This window comes from Gavia stellata, chromosome 11 (assembly GCF_030936135.1).
Source record: "Gavia stellata isolate bGavSte3 chromosome 11, bGavSte3.hap2, whole genome shotgun sequence".
Lineage (NCBI taxonomy): Eukaryota > Metazoa > Chordata > Aves > Gaviiformes > Gaviidae > Gavia > Gavia stellata.
Window position 1 is genome coordinate 5,896,539 of NC_082604.1, and position 23,099 is coordinate 5,919,637.

At 43.3% G+C, this 23,099-nt stretch overlaps 1 protein-coding gene across 1 annotated transcript in view; it reads right to left on the reverse strand.

Moving 5' to 3' along the window:
- The window catches only part of GPC1 (glypican 1), a 212,294-nt gene that overhangs the window by 83,450 nt on the left and 105,745 nt on the right, over window positions 1-23,099 (reverse strand). The window contains exon 2 of the mRNA XM_059822727.1: window positions 22,289-22,447. Coding sequence (XP_059678710.1) covers window positions 22,289-22,447 — 159 coding nt within the window. The remainder of the gene's footprint in view (window positions 1-22,288; window positions 22,448-23,099) is intronic.

The window sequence follows — 23,099 nt, forward strand, 5'->3', positions numbered from 1 at the left end:
AGATGTCTACAGTTCACTAGTGGAACAGAAAAAGGCACTGAGAGTCCAGGAGAAAGAGGCAGCAACTTTTCCAGGCTAGTACTGGAGAGATCAACTCTAAATGCAACGTAATAAATATTACTGCAAAGGTATAGCAGGCACAGCCAATGAGAGTTATCTCATCAAGGAACTTTTCTAGCCATTTGAAATTTCACCTGTGCACAAAATTGCAATCCTTCACATTCAACAGCAGGCAAAAATCAGCCTAACCCAGTGAGGATAATAAAATGCAATACAGAAGCTCAGCAGGAAAAACAAGTCTGTCTCCAGCAGGCCATGATGGGAGAGCATCAGGAAGCCAGGAGCAACCAAAATGCTTTTTTCACTGGGTGCAGCCACTGGGACTTCTGCAGGTTACTTGGGACAATGGCATAATACTGGCACAGTGACATTCAAGTGCAACAGAGTTGTAAGAGAGCAGTAGCTGCCCAAGGATGCACTCATGCTTGCTAAGCCTCTAATCCCAGCTTTGATTCCTTTTTCCCTCTGTAATCACTTCAAACACAGCTAGAATTAATCACTGTTTGCAAATTTAAAGGTTGCTTTTCTTCTGTCTGCTTAGGATCTGCCTTAGGTCACACATAGGGCTAGCATGGGTGAAGATATGGGCCAGATCCCCTCCAGAGTCTGGCACTCCCTACTGCACAGTAACGCCCATAGCAATAATAATCATAATGCCATGGTGATAAAAGCTGCAGCACCTACTTACTCAGCAGCGGCTCTGACTCAGGGTCTACTCTTGCCTGTTTCCTGGATCCATCTCTGAAGAGACCCTTACACCCCCATCTACAACATCTCTGCTCATCCTGGCTCTGGTCTAGCCCAGCTCTGTAATCTGTTCTTACCTCCTCCCTCTTCTGGTACACCGTTCCCCCATCCACTCTATTCTTCCTTTGATAGCAGATGTGTTGAGGAGAAGCCATGGTCAGACAGCCATGCACTGGACAGAACAGTACCTTCTGTTGAATGCCGGCCAAGCTGATACTCATTCACATTGCGATCCTTGTACCTTGTTCTGAAGTCCAAATGGGCATTTTGGCTGGCACAACTGGAACTGATTTCCAATTCAGGTCACCTTCACATCATGACAACAATCAGGCTTCAGTCATTAGGTCCACTGGCATTAATGATCCCTTTGTAACTCTTCTAGATATTATTACATTGCTCAGTCCTTTGTTTGGATTATCTCAAAGCATCCCATTTCTTGTTATTATAGAAAGTCAAGAAACATAACATGAGCATGAGCATCTCTAAAAATGAGATTTATGCCCAGCTGCACTGTGCAAGCAGAGTTACGGTGCAGAGAAAATTACAGGCAATAAATAAACATGTATATAGATAGAGGATGTCTTTTAATACGTATCTGCAAAACATTCTTTGGAACGCTTAATGAGAAACCTATTTCAGGTCCTCTAAAACCATTTTCTTAAGACTTAGTGAGCTCTGTACTTAACAAGGGTTAGTGGGCCAGCAAACGCAGTATTTTTAATTTCCATTTCAAAGGATTCCAGTAGAGGCAGATATTTTCAAACATCACATTTGCAAAATACTGCTATTAAACCTGTAAGACAAACTAATTGCATCACCCGCCACAGAAAATCTCCGTGTCATTTGGTATGCCACTGGAAGTGCAGAGGGATCGTGGGCATCCCTCCAAAGTACAGGTTACACCTATAAATCCTCTTTCACTCACCCCAGGAGCTTCTTTATCTGATTCTCTGGGATCATGTAACACTTCTGGAGCTGACTTTCAAAAAATGGACATAGCCAGGAGTCTACAATAAAGTTTTTTCGTCCTTGCCTTCCATGGTCTTACAAAGCAGGGTCATGTGGACAGATTGGGCTAATTTGATAGAACTGCCTACTAAAATAACAGCTGATACTCAAAGATGATCTGAAAAATACCATCCAGCAAGGTTCGTTCCCCACTGCTGTCCCCTCTTGCCCAGAAACTGCCCAGGATTAATGAGCATCTCTTCCTCTCACCGCTGTCTGCTCAGGCGCATCCCCAACCCCACTTGCACACCGCCTGGCTCCAGAACAGGTTGCTATTACTCTGGCAGGACACCCTAGCACCCAAGATGGACAAAGACCAGAATAAATCATGTGCCTTCACTGCTTATGCACATGCAAACAACAAGGAAAGCACTGCTACCTCTTCAGTGGCGTATCTGTCACACAAGAACGTCACAGCATGTTTCACAGTTAGCAAAAGTCTACACGTACTCACTTAAGTCAATACACAGGTCAGAAGTACACACTGCAGTCAATAAAGAAGGTGAAGATTTGGAGAAAGCCCATAGATGACAGACAATAAGCACAAGAAAGGGTAAAAGATGAGGATGCAACATCACACTAATTTCACAACAAAGAAGTGGTGGGTTTTGAGAGCTAAAACAGGCAACTAGTAAAAACTGACATATTTAAGTTGAAGATATCATGAGAAACCTAAAGACTCCCCATGCTCAAGAAAATGAGCTTGAAAAAGCAATGACCGTTTGCGCCAGTAATTTATAATCTCTCAGCTGCTGAGATTGTGAACAGTGGCACTTTGTAATCTTATAGGGAAAGCAGCTCTGATGCCATCTGGTCATATATTTCCGGCCAAGATCATTTAGTGAGGCCTGTAATGCGAAAAGTTGCACATCCTCCTAAAAATCCGAACTATGCCAGCTGTGCCACGGTGTCACTTGTGTTTTCAAGGAGAAGGACAGCTGTCATTCCCTTTCTCTGAAGATAGGAAACAGACTGCCTTGCTTAAGAGACCTAATTTTTCTTGGATGGCCCTAAATTATCTTACCTGTTGCTAGTAAAGAAAGGGTGAAGTCCCTGTTAACTTTTTTTTAATTATTTTTCCTGACATATATAGAGCACTTGGTTTTTATACCCACCTTGCTGAGCTACTGTGAAGAAGGTGATATTTGGACCTTAACTCTAATCTGAACTGAAGTCAGTACAAAGAGAGTATGGGCTCTACAAAAATGAGCAGACCTGCCTTGGCATAAAACCGGTTTCAGAGAGGGTGCAGTTACGCTCGTCATCTTCATCTCTCCTAACGAATAAGACATTTTGTATTTTAGATACTACCTCAGCAACCTACTGCCAGTTTTAAATTGCTCTGTGATCTCAGATAGCACTCATCATTCGTGCTAATGTAAACTAAATGGTACCTCTCCTGAAATATTTGAAAAAATAAATGGGATTACAATAAGGGTTGCAGGGCATGAAACTTCTAATCCATGAGCAACTAATTGTTGTAGGTACTTCTCGGTACTTCCGTGCACCGAGCCATCAGTTTGAGCCCCTATATTTGCTATTATGTTATTTTAAGGTCAAATCTTGTTTGCCTTAACCACACAACTACTCCCACTGGCTCCAAGGGGCTATTTGCAAAAGCAAAGATATATAACCTCAAATGAGCAGCAAAAGAGATACCGCCACCAAACTGTCTATAGCAAACCTATACACTTCCAGGATACAAGGGCTAAGAGTGCACCTTCAAAATCATGTCTAGACACCTCCACCCGCTCACAAAGAAAAGCAGTAGCAGGGAGAATTATAGCCCAATACTCAGTGTGACAGGAAGGAAATAGCATTGGGAAATGCTTATTTTAATGACAGAAAAATATTTGCCAGGTTTGGGCTTAGCAGCAGTAGAAATGTTATTACTTTCCAAGCTGGAAGAGGAAATATTTCAAGGGCTATTTTTTGACACCTTCACTGTGGCTTGATTTCTGCATCTATTAAGAAAAAGTCTATATAGCCTGTGCTGTGGGTGCTTTGCAAATCTTTGCATACAACTCCATGTTATAAGGCTATAGTGTGATAGAATTGTATATAATTTACATCAGGCTGAACAGCTACCAGAAGTGAATGTATATGAAAATATTAAAGTCCCCTTGGTTTTATTTCCAGAATTAATGCTAAATTCAATGTCTTCTTCATTTTATTATTTCTCAGAGTACATGGAAGCAAGACAGAAAAGTGCCCCAGAAAGCAGGGCTGTGTAAAGAGGCCGGACTGCATATGGTTTCCTTCCTAATGCATAAGTTCGTCAGTCTTTTAACCCCAAATATACCTAAAACTTTAAGAATATAGAAAGCTGTATTTCCTAGTGATTTGCAGTTTCATCTTTCCAGCATGCTTACATTGAGTGAAATCCATTTACAAATACCATCACTGCAAGCACTTCAAAGCCTAGGAAATGTCTTTTAATTGTAATTACCGCGCCTGTCTTAGGCCGTCCTGAGCCTCCCTTCAAATGCCCGTTGATTTTGGTGGGACTGCAGAGTACTGAGCAATGACACCGGCGAGTACATTAGCTCTGTTACGCTGCTCTGAAATTAGACAGAGAAAAAACAGTATTTCTGTGCTGTAAAGTTCTAGTAATCCAGACAATCATGGGAAGTGCAGTACATGAATGGCTTTGAAGGATGAACATTTACAAATGTGGGACCATCCAGCTCTGGAAATTACCTCTTGGAGTTATGGTGATGTACTTTAGCTTCTCCCTCATTACTTGCAGGCAAGTTTTTAGTCTAATTTCTGGGTTCAGGGCTTTCTGAAAAGAAAGAGTCACTCATTTCATTTTGGAATAAAGAGAAATGAGAGAAAAGAAAAATGAGGCAAAGATATCTCTACAAAAATGTTTCTTAATATGGATTTCTCCTGGCTATTGCTTATTTCTCAGCTACTCCTCTTTAATAGAGCCCATCTCTGTTTTTAACACATAATGTTATCTTTCCTCTATCCTACTCCTTCCATCATAATAAAGTGCATTTAAGGTACTTATATGGCTGTTTTTACTAAAGGATGTGTGCACCTCTTTAGTCTATCTATCTTCGTAATACCTGTGGGAGCTGGGAAAGTCCTATTACAGTCTCAGGCTCAGAACATCAGAGATATTTAGGGGCCTGCCACTGAGATAAATGGGCTTAGCTGCCCTATGGCTTTTCTGGCTAAGAGCCTCCAGTATGTCCCTAAAATCACAAAGGACATCTTAAATGAAGCAGGGAACCGCTCTTAAGAGTCTCACTACCTAGGCTGGGGGGCTCATTTCTGGACCAGCTTTTTCTTTTGGAGTTAGTCTCCTGCTGCTAAAGGATGAAGATATTAGATAAGGTAAAAATCATGTCCTTACTCTCTTCTGTCTACGCATACCTTAAAAGCTTTCTGCTGTTGGCATACACTGGCTACAAGCACTTTGGTGTGCTCTGCTTTACTCCAGCTCGGTTTTCTCTCAAATGCGTACAAGTCCGCAAATAACTACCAAATCTCTTATTTAGCTCAACACTCCTGACTTCTTTCCCTACAGAGCAGCAAATAGACTTTTATTGCCCTTTGCACCTGACTTTGTTCTGCAGAAGCACTGGTGAGCAGTTGCTTCTGCAAAGCAGAGCGTGCTCAGGTGAGGGCTGGGCGGTGTTTGTACACACGCGCCCTTACCACCACACCGGCTTATAAAGGAAATTTCCACCTTTTCCGGGGGACTCCACCAGTTCCCTGCCCAATTCTGAGCAACAGATGTACAGAACACACAAGCCGCCTACCCACATGGCACAACAGGAGCAGTGTAGCTCCTGTCCTCCACGCTTGGGAATTTGTCTAAACATACTCTGCTTATGAACATGGATATCTATTTCCAATGTCAAACTTCCCAAAAGCAAACAGCGAACTGGTCTGACACAAGGTAACAGTACACAATTTTCATTAAGAAACAAAAACGAGCTGTCTCAAAACTGGGCTTCATACAGGCACCTTCGGGTGGTCAAACAAGCAGCTACCCCGAATCTCTTGCCCTGCGTGGGTTACCACAAGCACCCTGGCCTCCTGATGCAATGGCACTATGACCTTCAGTGGCCAAATATTCATCAGGACAGTACGGGTGGAATATTCTTTCTTACTGCAATCACAGGAAGACGTGATTTTTTTCCTCCATGGTCACTAAGGAGCCCAGAGGAACCCCAAAATACTATTCCATCCTAATTGCCACAGGCACACACCTTTGAATAAAGAAGAGACGGTATTTCCCACTTCCTCAAAGCAATTACCTCTTAAGACAGGCATTAGATCAATCTTTCCAGGATTTAAATTAAGCCAAGTATTAAACCACCCAAAGCTAACTACCTGAACATTTTCAACGTCTTTCAACAGCTTAAAAACAGACAGTCTTTGATGCTTGTTACTTTAAAGCCACAGAATTTTGTCTGGAAATTGACCACTTAAATTCCCTAAAGTGGAAGCAGAGAAAAAAATAATATCGATTTCCAGACTCAAATTAATATGTTATCACTTAGCCCATATGTGAAAAGTGTCTTGAGCCTGTTAGGTGGATTTTTATATTAACTTGAGGTACTCTAGGATGTTAAAAACCTCGTTTACACGTGTATTCGGGGTAGGAGGGATGAAGATGAGAACTCTTTTAGGGATGAAGATGAGAACTCCCTCTATAAAGGATTATATCTGGTTTTTAGGCTTGCACTGTTCACTTTGTCTAAGATGTTAACATGCTAGCATGGTCACGATGGTAGTCCCTTGGAGCATGAACACAGGTCTCATTTATCAGATCAGCAACTCCTGTAAATAAGAAATTACAAATTGTCCTTGAATATTAGTTTTGCTAATTTGACAGTGCTGAAAAATAATTTTATTCCTAATAGGAGTTCAAAGTGCGACTGTTTTTGCCTGTTTGCAGCAATCTGAAAAGGAAGTATTTTATCAGCTTAGCTTGACACAGTGAATTTCCATTATCAGAAGAAAAAGAACTTCCAGTATCCGATTACAGGTTCCAAATTGTTTTAGTTCATTGTGAATCTCTGGAATTATGGAGAAAATGTACTCTATTTTCAGTTTAACACTGCTACAAAATACCCTAAATCTGCAACTCTACAGATAAATGTCTGGGTTTACACACAAAGAGGACAAAACTCTAGTGAAATAATTAACAAGATTTACTGTAGTGCTATGACTGCAGAAGAGACCTGAGAAGATTTAAATGTGCTGTTGGTGGCTGCTTGCTTCCTGGGTTGCTTGGGAAGCTCCTGGTGCAGAACACAACAAATATCAAATAGTCCAATTACCGTGATGAAAGTGCTCAGTCAACACGCTGTGACCCATCCGTCGGGTCTGGCAGGGAAGCATTTTATCCATATTGCGGTTTGTGGTTTGCGCAGATATCGCCCGCTATCTCAAATGCCTGTCCTTTTAAAATATATTGCACAATAGAGACCTGCAAGTTTTACGACAGCACAGATTCCAATCTTTTCAGACCTTCTAATGAAAATTAATCATCATACTTTTTTTTTAATGGAAAAAGACCAAACCTAAACTGTGCCTGCTGACACAGTTCTGTGTATCACTCCTAATTCCTTTAAATGTGCTTTTCACATTTGCAAGAAATACCCCTTTTCTCTCTTTGCCTGAATACCCCAATCTATGCCTTAGATGTCCAAACATGACTTCTGCTAATCAGGCTATTTCCTCTGACCACTGCCTGCCAACACGTCCCTTCTGTGTGCTCAGGAATACGCCTCTAAAGAGCCTGAATGGAGAGTGCGCAAGTGTTGCCGGTTACAGGTTCTTTTTGTATTCTCCTGGCGTTAAGCTACCCCCATCTTCAAAGCAGAGTCACCTTCCACAGAGAATCCTTCTGATCTGCAAATGTGGAGTGTGCACAGCAGCAAACTTCTCAGCCCCAATGCCCAGGAGGGACAGCCTGTTAAAACTCAGCCTTTCCAGCTTCTTCACACCTAAGGCTCGAGGTGGTTTTTCCCCTTATCCACACGGTGTCCACTTCAGTGGCCATGGAAGCGCCCCTCCAGCAGTTTCAACAGCCTCTGTATCAGATCCTTGCCATGCGTCATGTTTATTTAAACAGAAGGGAGGCTTTACGCTCCGTAAGAAGGGCCATGAGACTAGGAGCGTGTCTACTCGTTTAGGAAAGAGCAGAGATACCAGGGAAAGAGTTGCTGTGAGGACAGGCCAGTTTGTTCCAACAGTCTGGTTTTGGTGGTGCTAATCTCTGCCTGTTGCAGGGAGAAGTCAAAGATCCACCAAGACGGATAGCTGGCCGTGCCCTTCAGTGCAGGATGAGGCATGCGCTTCCCCCCCATCCCTGTGCCCCACCAGCTCCCACGCTGAAACAGGAGCAGTGGCTACCAGGATCACTGCCCTCCGGCACTACAGTCACTTAATAGCCCTACATGTATCCTTTCTTTAGCAAGTCTTGCCACAATGCTTACCCCTGATCTAATAAAGACATTTATTCCCACAGCTATGTTGCTGGTATTGCTGTTCACTCAGCAGTTGGGTTTGATGAGGTGATTTCTCGGGGTGTCTCATATTCCACCCTCGGTTCACCCAGGCACGCTCCCGAGGCAGCTGTTATCTGGGCAGCGAGTGTAGGTTTTCAGCAGGCGAGTATTTCACATTTCATGCTGGCCACCTCCTCCCTTCCCTTTGAATACGCACGAGGCAGGTGCCTATCGACCCTCTGCCGCAAACACCTCCAGCAAAAGTGTCCAGCTGCCGCAGACATTCCCAGCTCCTCCAGGAGCATTATTGATCTCAGCATCACTGACCAAAGAGCTCCCAGCTCTGGGGCTGCACAGGCAGCCCCACCAGCACACAGAGCAAGCCAAGAAAATGGCCCCAAAGAGCCTAGAGAAACCGGCGGCGTGCAGCTATCGTAAGGAGAGGGCTGTGAGCCCTACAGGCTCCCTCTCCGAGCTCAGTAACTACAGACTCAAATAACAGATAATTGGATCTTGTGAACTCATTTCTGTTAGCTCCACTGACCAATGGTTTCTTTCCCTGTTTCACACACAGCAGACAAAGGCTTGTTCTATTTTCTTTGGCCCTGAGAGATAAAATTTTGTATTTGTTACCATGTATTTAATTTTCTGGGTTTCTTTCAGAATGATATAGTCTGTCACAGCTTTATTCCCCAGTGCCAACCTGAAAATCATTGGGCCATGTCCTAACCCAGTTACATCAACTTATTCAGTGTCAAAACTTGGCTCAGTTTTACAGAAAAGGCTCTTCAGTGAGTCAGCTTCCCAGTAAATCTTCAGGGATGTTCATCCACAGGCTGATCCTGCTCTGCTATTATACATGTATGGTGTTTTCCTTGGCTAGGAAGAAAACAGAACTGCTTCAAACACACTGAGCTTCAGCTGTATAAAATGTCTCGATTAGCATTTCTTGTTTTGTTTTCAGAAATAAAAGGAAATAACAATAGACTCCAAATCTCTCTCTCATTCACAGCCAAAGCTGGCCCGCATAATTCAAGGTAATTGTTAGCTTCTTAATAGCTTGGCATTTTCCACTGCACCTTGTAGAGAAGAGAAAAATCCAGATGGAAGAACCATTGAATTGTGAATGTTCATTCAGCATTCTCAGTAGGCACTTTCCTCTTGTATTTAAGCCAAACCAGTAAGTAATGTAGGCAGGAAGCATAGAGAGCAATTGCTTACTGGTGACCGAAGGTAAGAAAGGTCAAACGTTTATTTCCTGTGTTGCTCCTATGTGTGCAGTGCCCAGAATCTTTTAATTATATTTCATGGTACTCTGAACTTGTACAAGGACATAAAATATATTTATAGCTCACTTAAACTCTTGGTAATGAAACAGCCATCCTACGCAGGACCTCTGCTAATCAACTGAAGACTTTCTGTGCATTAACTTTAAAAATGCAAAAAAGCACTTGTTCATTCTCCAACAGAAATGCTTATCACAGTTTAAAGGCAACAACAAAGAAAAGCTATTTTTTTTCCTTAGGTAACAGTTTGAGTCTGTATCAGTTCACCTGTGATGTCTGAAGTACAAAAATACAATTTCACTGGCAATGCACATTTATTATAACTGTTATTATAGCGCTGGAAGCTCTCAACCACACTGTGCCAAACACCGAAGAAACATGTAATAAAAAGATCACCCGTCTCGAAAGCTTTTCCTGTCTAAATATGTTATTTTCTCTCTTAGACAACAACAAAAAAGGGGTAATCAAATAAAGAGGTCTTTAAAAATTTCCCTTAACTAATCATACTTGATGCAAATTTCTGATGAGCAGACTGAAAAGCTCCCGGACTACTCTGCTCCTGTAATTATACACCTCAGAGCAAACTTACCTTACACATCTTGCACAAATCTTCCGTTCTAGGGATCTGCTTTAAGATGCGTTTTGGGGAAGATGATCAGCCAAACATGTTAACTGTTTCTAAGGCTGAGATTAAGGAAAGGAATTGGTGCCTTACCACAGGGCCAGCTAGCTGCCTTTGCTTTTCTTTTTCCCCCCGAAGCTGTTGGGCCGGGGCACGCTGGAGCGGGTGATGATCACAGGGAGCGAGGCAGGCTGGCCCTCCGCTCGGGGCTGCCGCTCCCTCTGCACCTCCTGGGCCAGCGGCACACATCCAGCCACCCCGCAAAGCTGGATTTGATGCCACAAATCAGAATCTCCGGGGTAAAAGTGGGGCCTTATGTTAAGATTTGTAAAGACTACAGTCAAGTCTGTCTTACAATTGCAAAGTCAAACATCCCCATACTTAGGGAAAGGAAAAAATTCAAGTTGCTGGTGAAACCTTAGTTCAGCTCCCTGATGTGTGTGCATTATGATACAATCTTTAATTAGCCTATGAGGAAATTAATAATTATATACTGAGTGCAGAATTTGGCTGCGGTACAGTAAATAATGCACCACGCTACCCAACAAATGATGATGATTCAGCAGACATCATCTATCATATGCCCTGCAAGAGGCAAGGGGCCTGTGAGAAAAAAAAAACAGTCTAGGATCATATCATTAAAGAGTGAATATCAATAGCTTATTTGTGCCAGAGAGGGAGGCACAAATTAAGACCGCACAAGAAATCTCAGTTCTAGTCTTTCACCTTCTTGCTTTTTCATGATGGACTATGCAAACGTGAAAATATTTAGTGTTTCTTATCTGTTTCATATGGCAGACATGGTGAAACAGAAGCTGAACCGTGTACCAGTTCAGGGATCTGATGGTGACAGGTCGGGTGCTACCAGGAAGGCAAATGCGCTACCGGGCTGGGCTTCACTGCGACCTGCAGGGAGCTTGACATGGTGAGGGGATGGACGAGAGGAAAGCTCGCCCGGCTTAGCTCAACCATGTCTTCTCCAATCTGACTAAAAACTGCCACACCAGACACAAAAAGCAGAAGATGCCAAATCCTGCAGAAACAAGAACAATTACATTCCTTTCAAAGAGCTCCTCAAGCTGGACAAAATTCAGGTTTGAAATAGCCATGATTTTTCTGAGCTGCAGCAAATGCACGCCTGACATTTAAAATACTGGCTGTTTTCATCACAGGTAAAGCCAACTGCGTAGCTTTCCTAGTCACTTCAAAGTGTGAAGGAGGATGATCAGTTGGTGCTCCCGGGCTCTTGATGCCAGCCAAAGTGGTGAGCGTTGGAGGAGGAGGAACAGTACCTCTCTACTGTTATTAATTGGGAGCCAAAATTAGAGAGCAAAGATGCACATAAGTCCTTGATTTACAGTGAACCAAGACAAACAGGATGCGCTACTTCTGCCCTCAGATGTCACAAATAAAGCACAAAGCAAACAAATTATGGCTATATATTATTCTTGGATGGTTCCACCTATGCCCTTGCTTTTCCTAACGACGGGGAGGGCAGGAGCAGAGCCGCAGGCATGGACGGGCACACCAGAAGAGAGCTGAAATCCTGCTTTCAGGAAAGTAAATTCTGGCCATTTCCTCCACGACAACTTTACTACATGCTGCCGCGCAATACTTTTATTGGCATTCATTAGTCCTTGAGGACCAATTTATTCATTTTTAGCAGCATTAAAACAGAGGTTGCATTTTACAAGTGAATCGCTATACTGCTGGGGCTGTAGGAAGCCGCTCAATTATCTCCAGTGTGTTAAAAGCTGAATCCAGACTTGATACTCATCTTAAATTGTAACAAACATTATTTCCCTGAGCCTTGATTAACTGTCGGTCTGATCCCCACAGCTCACAGCTGTTTCGGGCTTTTGGGGAGAGAGGTTGAGGGTGTTGGGTTTGTTTATTTATTTTTATCATTGCCATGCAGCTGGGGAACCTGCAGAGCAGAGACAGTCACCACCGGGGTGCTCAGCAGTGCATTAATTGCAAAACACTACTGGAAATAAAAACCAAAAGATCGAAGCCCCCAGTATTCACAGTGAAGCTGCTCCTCTTTTTGCATCTGATTTCTCCTTCATTTGGAGCTTCATTTCTGTTTAAGAAGAGCTGGAGACCACAATTTAGCATTCACATTTAACTAGATATTTGTGGCATTCCCGAGTCAAATTAACAAGCTCGTTACCTCTTGACATGTAAACATACTATAATATTCATTCCCAGTAACACCTACAAAGAATACAGCTATTCCTGAAGTCAGGGTTTGCCCCATTTCAACTGAAATACACATCACCTGTCTACATATGCATATACATATATATATTTTTTTTCTTTATATATTTGACCCTCTCCCTTAATCAGCATCTCTAAGCCACTGAGTTTCAACGAATTCATGCTCTTGACTGTACTGCTTTGAAAAATATCACACCCTTCATTCTTTACTGAAAGAATGAAAATCCAAGCAATTTTCATGGCTCTCTTTATGGTAATTTTTCCTATTTTGTTTAATTTTGTTTCAGACTATCATTTGGCAGCTCTTGCAGGTTGAGCCAGGGAAAGAGATTATGGTTGTTGTTTTAAGCAGCAGGTGTAGTGATCAATGTGGAAATGTATGTATCCCTCTTGGAGATGTAGCTACGACAAATGGAGACAAGAGTTCCAGCATTACATGCAAAAATAAAGCTAAGTAATCGAAAAAAAGGTGCTTTAGAGGGAAAAAATAAATCCTTATTTCTTTTCTCTACTAATGAATGCAGCCTTACTGTTTTCCTACCAGGGCTCTCGTATGGGCTGCTTTCATGCTGGCCTTCGGGTGAAGCGTGCACTGTTGGTACCCCCTTGGTCAGCAGGAATCATCGCTGAGCAACGTGGAGCAACTTTCTGCAAAGGACAGATCCTGATGGGATAGCAGCGGATTAGAAGGAGTATTACTAAAGAGAAATCTTTAAAGGCCTTCAATGAAACTATCATTTTTACATGTTCTCTCCTAAAGATGGCAATCTAGCTGAAGTAAAATTTGTAGCGTATCCTACCCCTGGCTCTACCGACTCAAAGCACCTGATGCTGGACTCACATTCTGCAGAATCAGGTCCTATGGAAGCTGGGTTTTCTGATTTCTATTTCTCTTTACAGTGAAACAAACGCAACTCATTGATGTCTTGACCAAATCTGCAAAGATTTATGAGAAGAGAATTTAATGAGAATGACTTAACACTATCCAGTTTCTTCAGAAGTAGCTATGAACTGTTGGGCAAAATGAGGCTTTTCTTTCCCTCTAACCTGGCTAATTTCAGAAAATACAAGAAATAGAATCAAAATACCCCAACATAGCCTGGAAGGGAAGTGAGGCACTGGAAAAAGCTCTGCACACATTACACCATGTTAACTGTGCTTTTAAATGCAATAAGCTGTGTTGGTCTGAAGGGAGGAAATTAAACGAGAATAGGAAAAGGGGGGAGAAGTGAAGCATCCTTAAACAGCCATAGCAAATAAAAAGGTTCAATGTTCATCAGCGAAGGCATTCAGCCTCTTTCTACTGCTAAAAAGGATTATCTTTGACTCTTCCTGTAGATAGACCAATTCTCAGCCTAGTTTTCATAGGCACAGAGCACCTTCAAGCTCCGATTGGTACCACTGGTACTCATGCTACACTCTAAAAATCAGCCCAACTCCCCTAATCACCCAGGTTACCAGATGCCAAAAACTCCGTTATACCCTTGCCCCCATTTATACAAGTTGTTTGCAGATCTCCCTCATGATTTTGATCATTACTTCCACTTTGGAAGGGGCCTTACACAAAAAAACCACTCATACCAATGACCCAAGGAGCGTTTAGAGCCAGCACCTTTTCCCTCTTAGGTTGGGGGTGCTGAGAATGAATGTACAGAAAGGTCTCGGTTGATAAACCCCTGTATTACATGATGTCTTTTGCCATCTTACCAGAAGAGGATCACCGCATTTTATGAACTAGAGGGACTTCTGGTACTCCTGCACCTTACCCAAAGCCAAGGGACTTGAGCTCTGTTTCCACCTCTAGCCAAAACTATCATATGACTTCCACTCATCTCTTCCCTCCATAGTCCACTCACCCAAATCCATTTTTTATTTGTTTGTTTGCTTGGTTTTTTGTTTTTAAGCAAAGTCCTTGGACCACAAGGTTGAGTCTCAGACAGGCAGGATGCCCTGCAGTGCATTACAGTTACAAGAAGCTTCTTGACTCTATGGATATGTTACTTCAATGCCAATAACTAATAAAGCAGAATCAACAGTTTGCTGCGAGCATTTCTCGTGAGAGAGAACAAAGTATTTCTATCATCTCAAATGAGAACAGATATCTTGAAGTACTCAAAATAACACAACCTCCTATGTCAGGACATGCCAGATATTTCAGTAGCGTATTTTCAAGCTTATTCTGTATGCCGATCTGTAAGCGGGGACAGCACCTTGCTGCTGCAGTCTTTGATGCTCCCAAATTACCACAGCACCTGGCTAGGAACAGAGACGTGATTCTTGGCAAACGCTAAGCTGGCGGGGGAATTACCAACTCAAGAGCTGATTCAGAGCACCTACACTTCTTTGCAGTAAGAGTAGCCTAGGAAATCTTAGTATTTTCTTCTTATGAGAAACATTGAGCATCAGAGAGCTGAAGGGTGAAAACTGCTTCATGTGGAAACCAGTAAACCAGCTGGAAGATGGCTGAGAATAAACTGGTTCAAGACACAGGCTCTTCTGCAGAGCCATGCAGAAAAACCTCAGCTGTTCACCTCCTGTTTCACTGCTCTGACCTCCATCCGGCCATCCAGGTGTAACGCTTCTTCAGTCACTGAAGGCAACATCCAGCGCGTGCAATAAAAGTTTGGCTGCTTGGCTGCTTACTCTGTGAATTCAGAGATTTTCAAAGAGATTCGTGCATTGATTCCTCAATGTTAAAATAAACTCTGCCAACACTTTCTTCTGAAATGACTATCTGGTCATTACTAATTTCTTGCAAAATATGCCTGTGTCATCCAGTATCTCAGAAAAGCAGGTGCTTTCTTTTATGTCCGCAAGCAGATGCACATTTCACTGTTCTCTGAGCACTCATAGGAAGCTTTTTTTGAGTGTGTGACAAAACATGGTGACAGCTGCTGAAACCGAGATGCCTGATCTACCTTTTCCACCTAATCTGACTTCTGCAGGGATGAAGCAGCTCATCTCTTAGGGTGTGCAAGCCCTTGCAGGAGGCACCCCAGTGCAGTGCTCTCCTCCCAGCCACTGTCTTGTTTTTTTCTCTTTTCTTTCTATAAAAAAGATTATTGTGCCTATGCCATCTGTTAAGCAAAGTGCTGCACGTACATTGTAATATACCCTGCAGCACACAACGGAGCCTTGCAGATTAAATGTAAGAGAAGTGGCTGCAAGGGGAGAGAAAACTCCAGGTGCTGGAGCTGTTACAGGTGAGCCTAAGCATTTGCTTCCCCGAGGCAGCTACCTGTCAGGATTAATCTTGCCGAGCCCAGGAATGCGCCTCGGTAGACGCCGCACCCCATTCCAGGAAACCATAAATACCAAACGAGATGCTCAGCACCACACATGAAAGCATCTTCTTTCTTCGGAGCATGATTGTGGGGGAGTGACAGCCGGACTAGCATCATGCTGGGGTTTTGTTAAGGCGGTTCCTTGGGGAAAACAAGGAAGGAGGCGAGCGTGGGTGCTTGCTGCCTTCCTCCTAAGGAGGCCTCCAAGGGAGCCCCCTTATTTGTTTCTTTGTCCTGGATCCACCTGGGACCCTGCTTTTTTATTTCCAGGTTAAAGGACATTCTCTCTCTATCTCATCCCAAACCCAACTCTAAGGGAAGGAAGTCCAGGGGAGCCAAAGGAATAATCTTTGATAGCCCCTTTTATAAGCACCTTCGATAACACGTCCAGAGGCAAAGCTGGGGAACAACTGGCTTCTTCTGAATGATGTTGCCGAAGTGCCATGCAGGAGCGGGCACAAAACAACCAATGGTGCTTTGAGTAGCGCAATTTTGCCAAACAGGGTACCCCCGGCCTGCCAGAGAAATGCCATGCAGGTGACAAACACTTATTTAGCAAAACTGATTGACTCCCAGGTTTCTTTTCCTCCTGTTTCTTTGTCATCTCACTAGGAAAAAGGACCGTTAAGCTTCCTGCTTATCTCAAACACCTTCTTCCCCTTAATTCCCCCTTCTTCCTCTTAATTTCCCCCTCTTCCTCAGTTTTCTTGACTCTACTAACTTTTTGTTTGGGGGCTGAAGTGTTTTAGGTCCGTTTATACTTTTCAGTTCGGAAACGATGCCTGTGCACAGGCACTGCTTGCTAGTAGATGTTCAGTTATGAGACCAGCAGAAGGCCAACGCAAGACTGATGTTTGGAAAGGCAAATACCAGACAAGCCGTGGAAGTCATCCCGATGTCCCCACCACGTACCCGGAGGGACGGCTGAGCCTGCTGCCCTGCGGGGCGCTGGGACCCGCTGCCGCCTCCCGTCTGTCCAAGGATGCCCCGGAGGTCAGCGCTCTCCCGCAGAGTGGAGCCCATGGCCAAGGCCACCAGCTGAGGCCACACACCACAATTTCAGGGGCAGAGCCCCAGTGTGGAGAGTTACCACAAAAAAGAGCATTCCCAGCTAATTAGGGGCTTCTGGATCAAAAGCAATACATTTAAAGTCCAAACTCAAACGCTTGGCCCTAGGAGCAGCCAGTGCCGATGCCAGGGGCGGCGGGCGGCAGCCAGCTCACCGAGCACAGGCTGGGACTGCCAGAGGGGAACCGCTGACTCCAGAAGTGCTCCTTTCCACAACCTCTGAAACAAAGGAATTTACTTCAGAACACAGCAGCATTTCCATATTTTGAGGCATAACCAGCCTCTGGAAGATTTCTTTCCTGTTTCTACATAAACACAGTATCTTAGACAGCACCTCACCAAACCCAAACCACATGATGCCTCCATGAAACACCCACAGACAGCCGAGAGCAGTGGCAGCAGGACACTGGAAGTGCAGAGCAGTTGTGTTGGGGCAACGCGTTTGGGGACACAGGCACTGCAGTCCCCATGGCCCAGATAATCATTGCTTCAGTCCTGTGTCAATCATTTTCTGCACAGAGTAGTCCCACATCTCTCAGAACACATACTTTAGTGCGTGGACCACCAAATTCAGATACCTAAAAATTTCAGGCTGACAGGGCTCGGTTCATGTTATCATCAATGAGAAAATGCCTGTAAAATTCAGATTCAGGTCTGGATTTTGTAGTCCAGGTTTAAAGTCAGCAGGGTAGGACAGAGCTCTGCCTGCTGGGCTTACTCCACAGCCTCCCGATCAGCTTCCTTAAGCATCCACAGTATAAGTAAATAAATATATATATATATATATGCCTCTCTCCCCAAACAGTCCTTTTAGGGGCTGAAACCCTAGGTACTGTGGGTTAAATAAGTCAGTTCCTCTGACAAAGTCACATGTGGTTGAATTTTAAACAAGGGGCCTTTAGAAAGCTCTAAAATTTTAACCATCAGTGTGTAACAGCTTCTAGGACATTCCCCACCTTGTAACATTTAAAACAATGATTCACCTTCATAAGAAATACGTAACTGTCCCAAACTGTCTCAAGTAATGTTAATTATCTGCATGGTCTGTGTTTCAGCGTATGCAATTTCCAGCTACCAACATTGGACATTATGAAAGCTTTTACATGACATCAGCTTTCCAATGAGCAGCCACCTATAAAATACATAATTTTTAATCTGCATTTGATTGCCACAGCTTAAAAATCCTGGAATTTATGACAGCTACAAATCGTTTTTAGACTGTGCAGTGCGGAATAAAAGCCAAGACTCTTGGTTCGGCTTGTTGATATTTCCTGAAAACATGAAACAATTCTGAAAGGACAGATTTCCTGGCTCACAGCTAAAGGTCAGCAGTCACACAGGGAGCGCTTGCTAAGTGTACCAAAATGATTGGGAAGGAAAGATTGGCACAACATTGCAGTATTACTAAAAAGTGATTTAAGTGGGGAAAAAGGGAGAAAAGAGAGAGACAGACAAGGATTAGACTCTCAACAAGTGAGCTTTCATCAAGACTAGAAAAAATGCCTTGTTCCTTGCTGCTCGCAGCCCCTCGCTGTCACTCTAAGCACCACTTGCTCTTGCTCCCTCTTTCCATCCGCTCTGCCAGCCGTGCAGCCCCAACCCGTGCTGCCATCCCAGGCTGCACTGGCTCTGAACGTGACTGCTCTGACCAGGCATCACAAATCACTCCCCTGGCCTTTTCCGCATGGTCCAGAGGTTTTTCCATGCTCATCTCTGTAACAGATTACAGAGGCACAAGTTTCATTGGGAAGGACAGGAGTTCGAAAGTCCCATGACTTTGTGCAACACTGACATACAGCTGTGTGATATGCAAAAAAAAAAAGCTCATTTTCCCAAGGAATCTCCCCCAAACCTGCCCAACGTTTATAACTTGCTCTCAGCATCAAGAACCAACTCCTGTTCGGCAGCCGGCAGAGGGGGCACCAGGCAGCGCTCATCCGTTTCTTGAAACCATCTGCTTGAACAAAGTTCTTTGTCAAAGCGTTTCACTTTATAATAACGGATACTGAAAATTTCCCATCCACTGAGGGATAACAGTTTGAAAACAAGCACGTCCTGCAATTAAAAACTCTGAGGCACGTATCATGTCGGTAGCATCTTTAAAACAATATTTAATACCAGTCTCAACAGAGACTGTCCCAGCTCCCTCCAGGACTCCCGATCTTGTTTTCATTTTTACTATTCACGTTTTTCTTTTAAAGTAAGGGGTATGTACAATTTTCCAGGCAAATAAACTCTGACCAAAACCAACCTAGCAGCCTCCAGCAGGTCCCCAACGCAGGCTGTGCACCCAGGTAACTACACCCCCCTCCCTGCCTGACCAAGAGCCCTGGGACATCAGAATTAACACGGAATTTGTGCGTATAATCCTGCTAATGAAATACCGCTACTCTGACCTCAATGTCCTCCCTAACACTGACTTATCAAAAGCATATGCTGCCATCACTCACGGTCTGTGGTGTTTTTTTTTTCTTTTTTAAATTAAAACCAATCGGTTGTAGAGCAAGATATTACCTTTTCAGCTAAAAGGTTAACAGCAAGACAATGACCACATGTGTAGCTCGAATCTGATGCCCCCAAATCCTGCTAACTACAGTAAACTAAAGCAAAACAACAAATGCACTAGTAAGCAGCTAAGCAATACTGTAGGCTGTTATACTTTAAATTTAGACCTGGCAGATCCTGGAGGAAGGGCATCCCAGAAGGCATGTGTCTTCTGCTATGCAGAGAGAGCACTCAAACCATAGGATCCTATTCCACATATATCGCTTTTGAATATATGGCTATACCTATCATATGTCATCTGTATTTCATACGTATACTTTCTCTAAAAATACTTTGTATGAGATAAAGGAGACTCTGCTCTTGGCTGCAAAGTGTTTGCCCCAAAAACAGCCAGTGAGACTGAAACAACAGGTTATAATTCCTTGCAATGGGACAAAGCCGTAGCTCAGAGTAGAGGCACCCTGACAATTTAGGGCTTTACAGACCACAACCTGCAAGGACGAATTATTCTCCAAAGCAAAACGTAGCATGGAGAATATTACTTCAGAGGCAGATTGCTGTAGCCTTGCTGTTTTCTAGCTGGAGCTTCAGGGCAATTTACAAGTAGAGACTACTGCCACGATGAGCGGTGAGATTACAGAAGCAAGATTTGCTGCGATGAATCTAAAAAAGGCAGCTCCAGGCCTAAAGTTCAATGTGCCACACCTGTTAGCAAAGAATATATGAATAATCTGATCTCCAGGCTGCAAATACTACAAGAAAGGGTTGGACATCCCCATCCAGTGGAGCCTCCTCCACTACGTCCTCCTAAGGCCAAACAAAATCACTGATATGAAGACAAGCTGTGCGACCCCAAAACCTGCACTCTAAGCTGCTGCTAAGGAAATCCAGCAAAACCAGGCATCCAGTGCCAGAAAGAGTAGAACTCATCAATCTGACATTAAAAAACTCTTTTATTGCACAGCTCTAAACAACACTACCTGCAAAAAGTCGTTAACTGTGAGATTAACAACATTAACTGGAAGATAGGGTGGTTTCTGTTGCATTGTTTCAGGAACTGAGGCGATTCCATCACCCCATCACCAGAATTCCCTCAATTTTAAATCATCTATGCTGTAGCTAAAGAAAAAATAATAATAACGCTTATAGGTAAAGTCATGCTTGAAACTCAAACATGTCTTGCATAAATTATAAACTCTATATTGATTACAAGGGTAGTTAAGCAAACTAAGAAGGTATAATGGGAGCAGGAGACATCTTCTTGGCCTTGTGGGCTCAAGTGAGGTTATTCCCACTGCAAAGCACCAACAATCTGTGCATTATGGTCTGTTAAAGTAATATTTGGCTTATTGAACACTTACTCTGTTTGATGCTTAAAAGAAACATGGATATGCACCATAGAAATAAAGCTCTATTTTTGTAAAATGCTGGGGAACAAAAACAAACAAAAAAGGAAAGCCCTTACAGCTCTAACTGCCATCTCAACACAAGCATCCCCCTTTCATATGCCTGATTTTGCTTACTGCTATTCTTATTGTCATTATTATTACTAATCCACCAAAACATGACACTCATACTAAACCAGTTCTTCACTAGGCAATTTCTGCTCATCGATACAATCCTCAAAGCCTCCATGAAATTTTGCACTCTCTTACATGACAGACGTAGAACTGTTCTTTTGAGCGTCTGTGGCAAAAATAAAGAGCAGATATACCAGCCAATGCTGCAACAGGCAGTGGAGGGAGACGGTGCCAAGGCTGGTGGATGTTCTGCATTAACCCCTGTGAAGGGCTGGATTTCAGAGGTCAGCGAGTGCGCTCAGCGGCAGCTACGTCAGGTCCCATTCAGACATCAGTCTGAGCAACCAGCATTGTAAGGCTCTTTTGAAAATCCAGGTTATCACTTTTTAAGGCAGGTGAAAATCAATTAATGTTGAGCTTTTAAAGGAATGCCTTTGCTGTGGTCAACCCTGGCTTCACAGTTACAATGCATTTTGCAGAGATGAACTGCCTTTTCTTTCTATTTAGTGTAAAAGCACTTAATCTTGGTTATCAGCTCCCTGAAGGTCAGGCTTATTTCTTTAGATCTATTATTTACTGCTTGAAATTTCCAGTTCTACCTTTCTGGCTATTATAGCTTCTTTCCCCAACTCCTATTCTTTTCATGATAACTCCATATGATGACTGTTGATAAAGTTAGGAGGACCATGATTCTAAATGTCTGACCTTCTTCAAAATCTGATAATGGATACAGTTTCTGAATCACAGGTCATCTCAATTTTGCCAATAAACCATTTATTTCCAGTGGCCTTCAGACCTTGAGGCTTACTGTGCACTGCAAAATGGATTCTTCAGGGAACAATAAAAAAGGAAGAGCACCAACCTTAGCCTTTGCTTAGCACGTTAGGAGAGATACTGTAGTTTGGAGAATATGTTTGTCCACAACATCTTATGCACCACAGTCTCCAAGACCTTCACTGCTGTACAACATTTTCTGATGTTTGTATGAAGCTGAAAGTTGTAAGCATCTAATGTGAACTAACCTCCTTTTCATTTGCAGTCTATATAGAAAGAACAAGAAAAATCCATGCCTCCTTAAACCCTCCCCACCTACTGAGGGCTATCCAGTCACCTTTACCATATTCTTCAACTTACAGCTCAAGGCATAGTGCCAAGTTTTACATCACTACCGCAAATGTTACGCTGCTGTGGTAAGACCCAATTACGCCATACTTGTAAAAGCTGTGTCGGTGCCAAGGTACACAATTTGTCAGTACGAGTGCTTGCCAGCCTCCTTCAATGGCTTCACTGAAACGGAGTTCTCAAAATTACTTGGTCTTGCAAAGACACTGCCAGAGGTACAATTCCTATTGAAGGTCAACATTTCACGCAAACTATTGAGCAAGATGCAGAGGAAGGCATGTCAAACACAAATCCCTGGCTTGAAGAGTGCTTGGAAACTTAAGCAGTGACTGGATCCTAAGCAGGCGGGAGCAGAGCAGGTTTTACTTACTGTCAAAGCTTCTGTGCTGCGCTGTTAGGGTTGTCTGCACAGAGCGACCAGCCTCTTTCATCATGGCTTCAAATTCACTTCGGCTTTTGTTTGCAAAGTTCTCCTCCATCTCGCTGGTGCAGCAGGTATAGCCTTGTGGGCAGATTCGTAGGTGCTCCCCTAAAATGAGAGAAAACATAGTTGAATGGCCACATCTGGAAAAGGAAGGATTTCACCCCAGACAACCTCAACATAATGATATTCCAGCTCCCTAGTAACCTGGATCTGCATCAGGCTTTACATGTTTACCCCCTAATTTGAGTTATCCTGCATTAGTGTAGTGGTTGGTGTGAATGCAGGTACAAATTTTCTCACTGCTGACTGTAAGGGAAGGAAAAGTGAAGGAGATAAAATTCATACATGGGGCAAAGAGAAGGGAAATACACGTGTCTCGTGCTCAAAGTCTGCCCCAGAATCCAGCTCTGCCTAGAATCCCAGAAGACATGGAAGTCTCTGATTAAATGACGTATTAGTTGTCCTCGTTAGACTTAACAAACGTGCATATTGGAACAACTGCTTGAAACTACTTCGTCAAGAAAAAAACCCAACTCCAATGCGCTCCCCCCTCTCCCAAACCAACCCCCCAAAAAAACCTATCCTGAGAAAGCATTTCCATAACCAGAGAGCTGAGACTAGGGAGAAGTTTTCAAAAGACAGAGATGTGCTGAATGCCAGTGGAATTCGGGTGACTAATTCCGCTCCATACCTTTTGAAATCTGCCCATTTACTATTTTTTCCAATGAAAAATTTATCTCGCAGAAAGAGACAACAC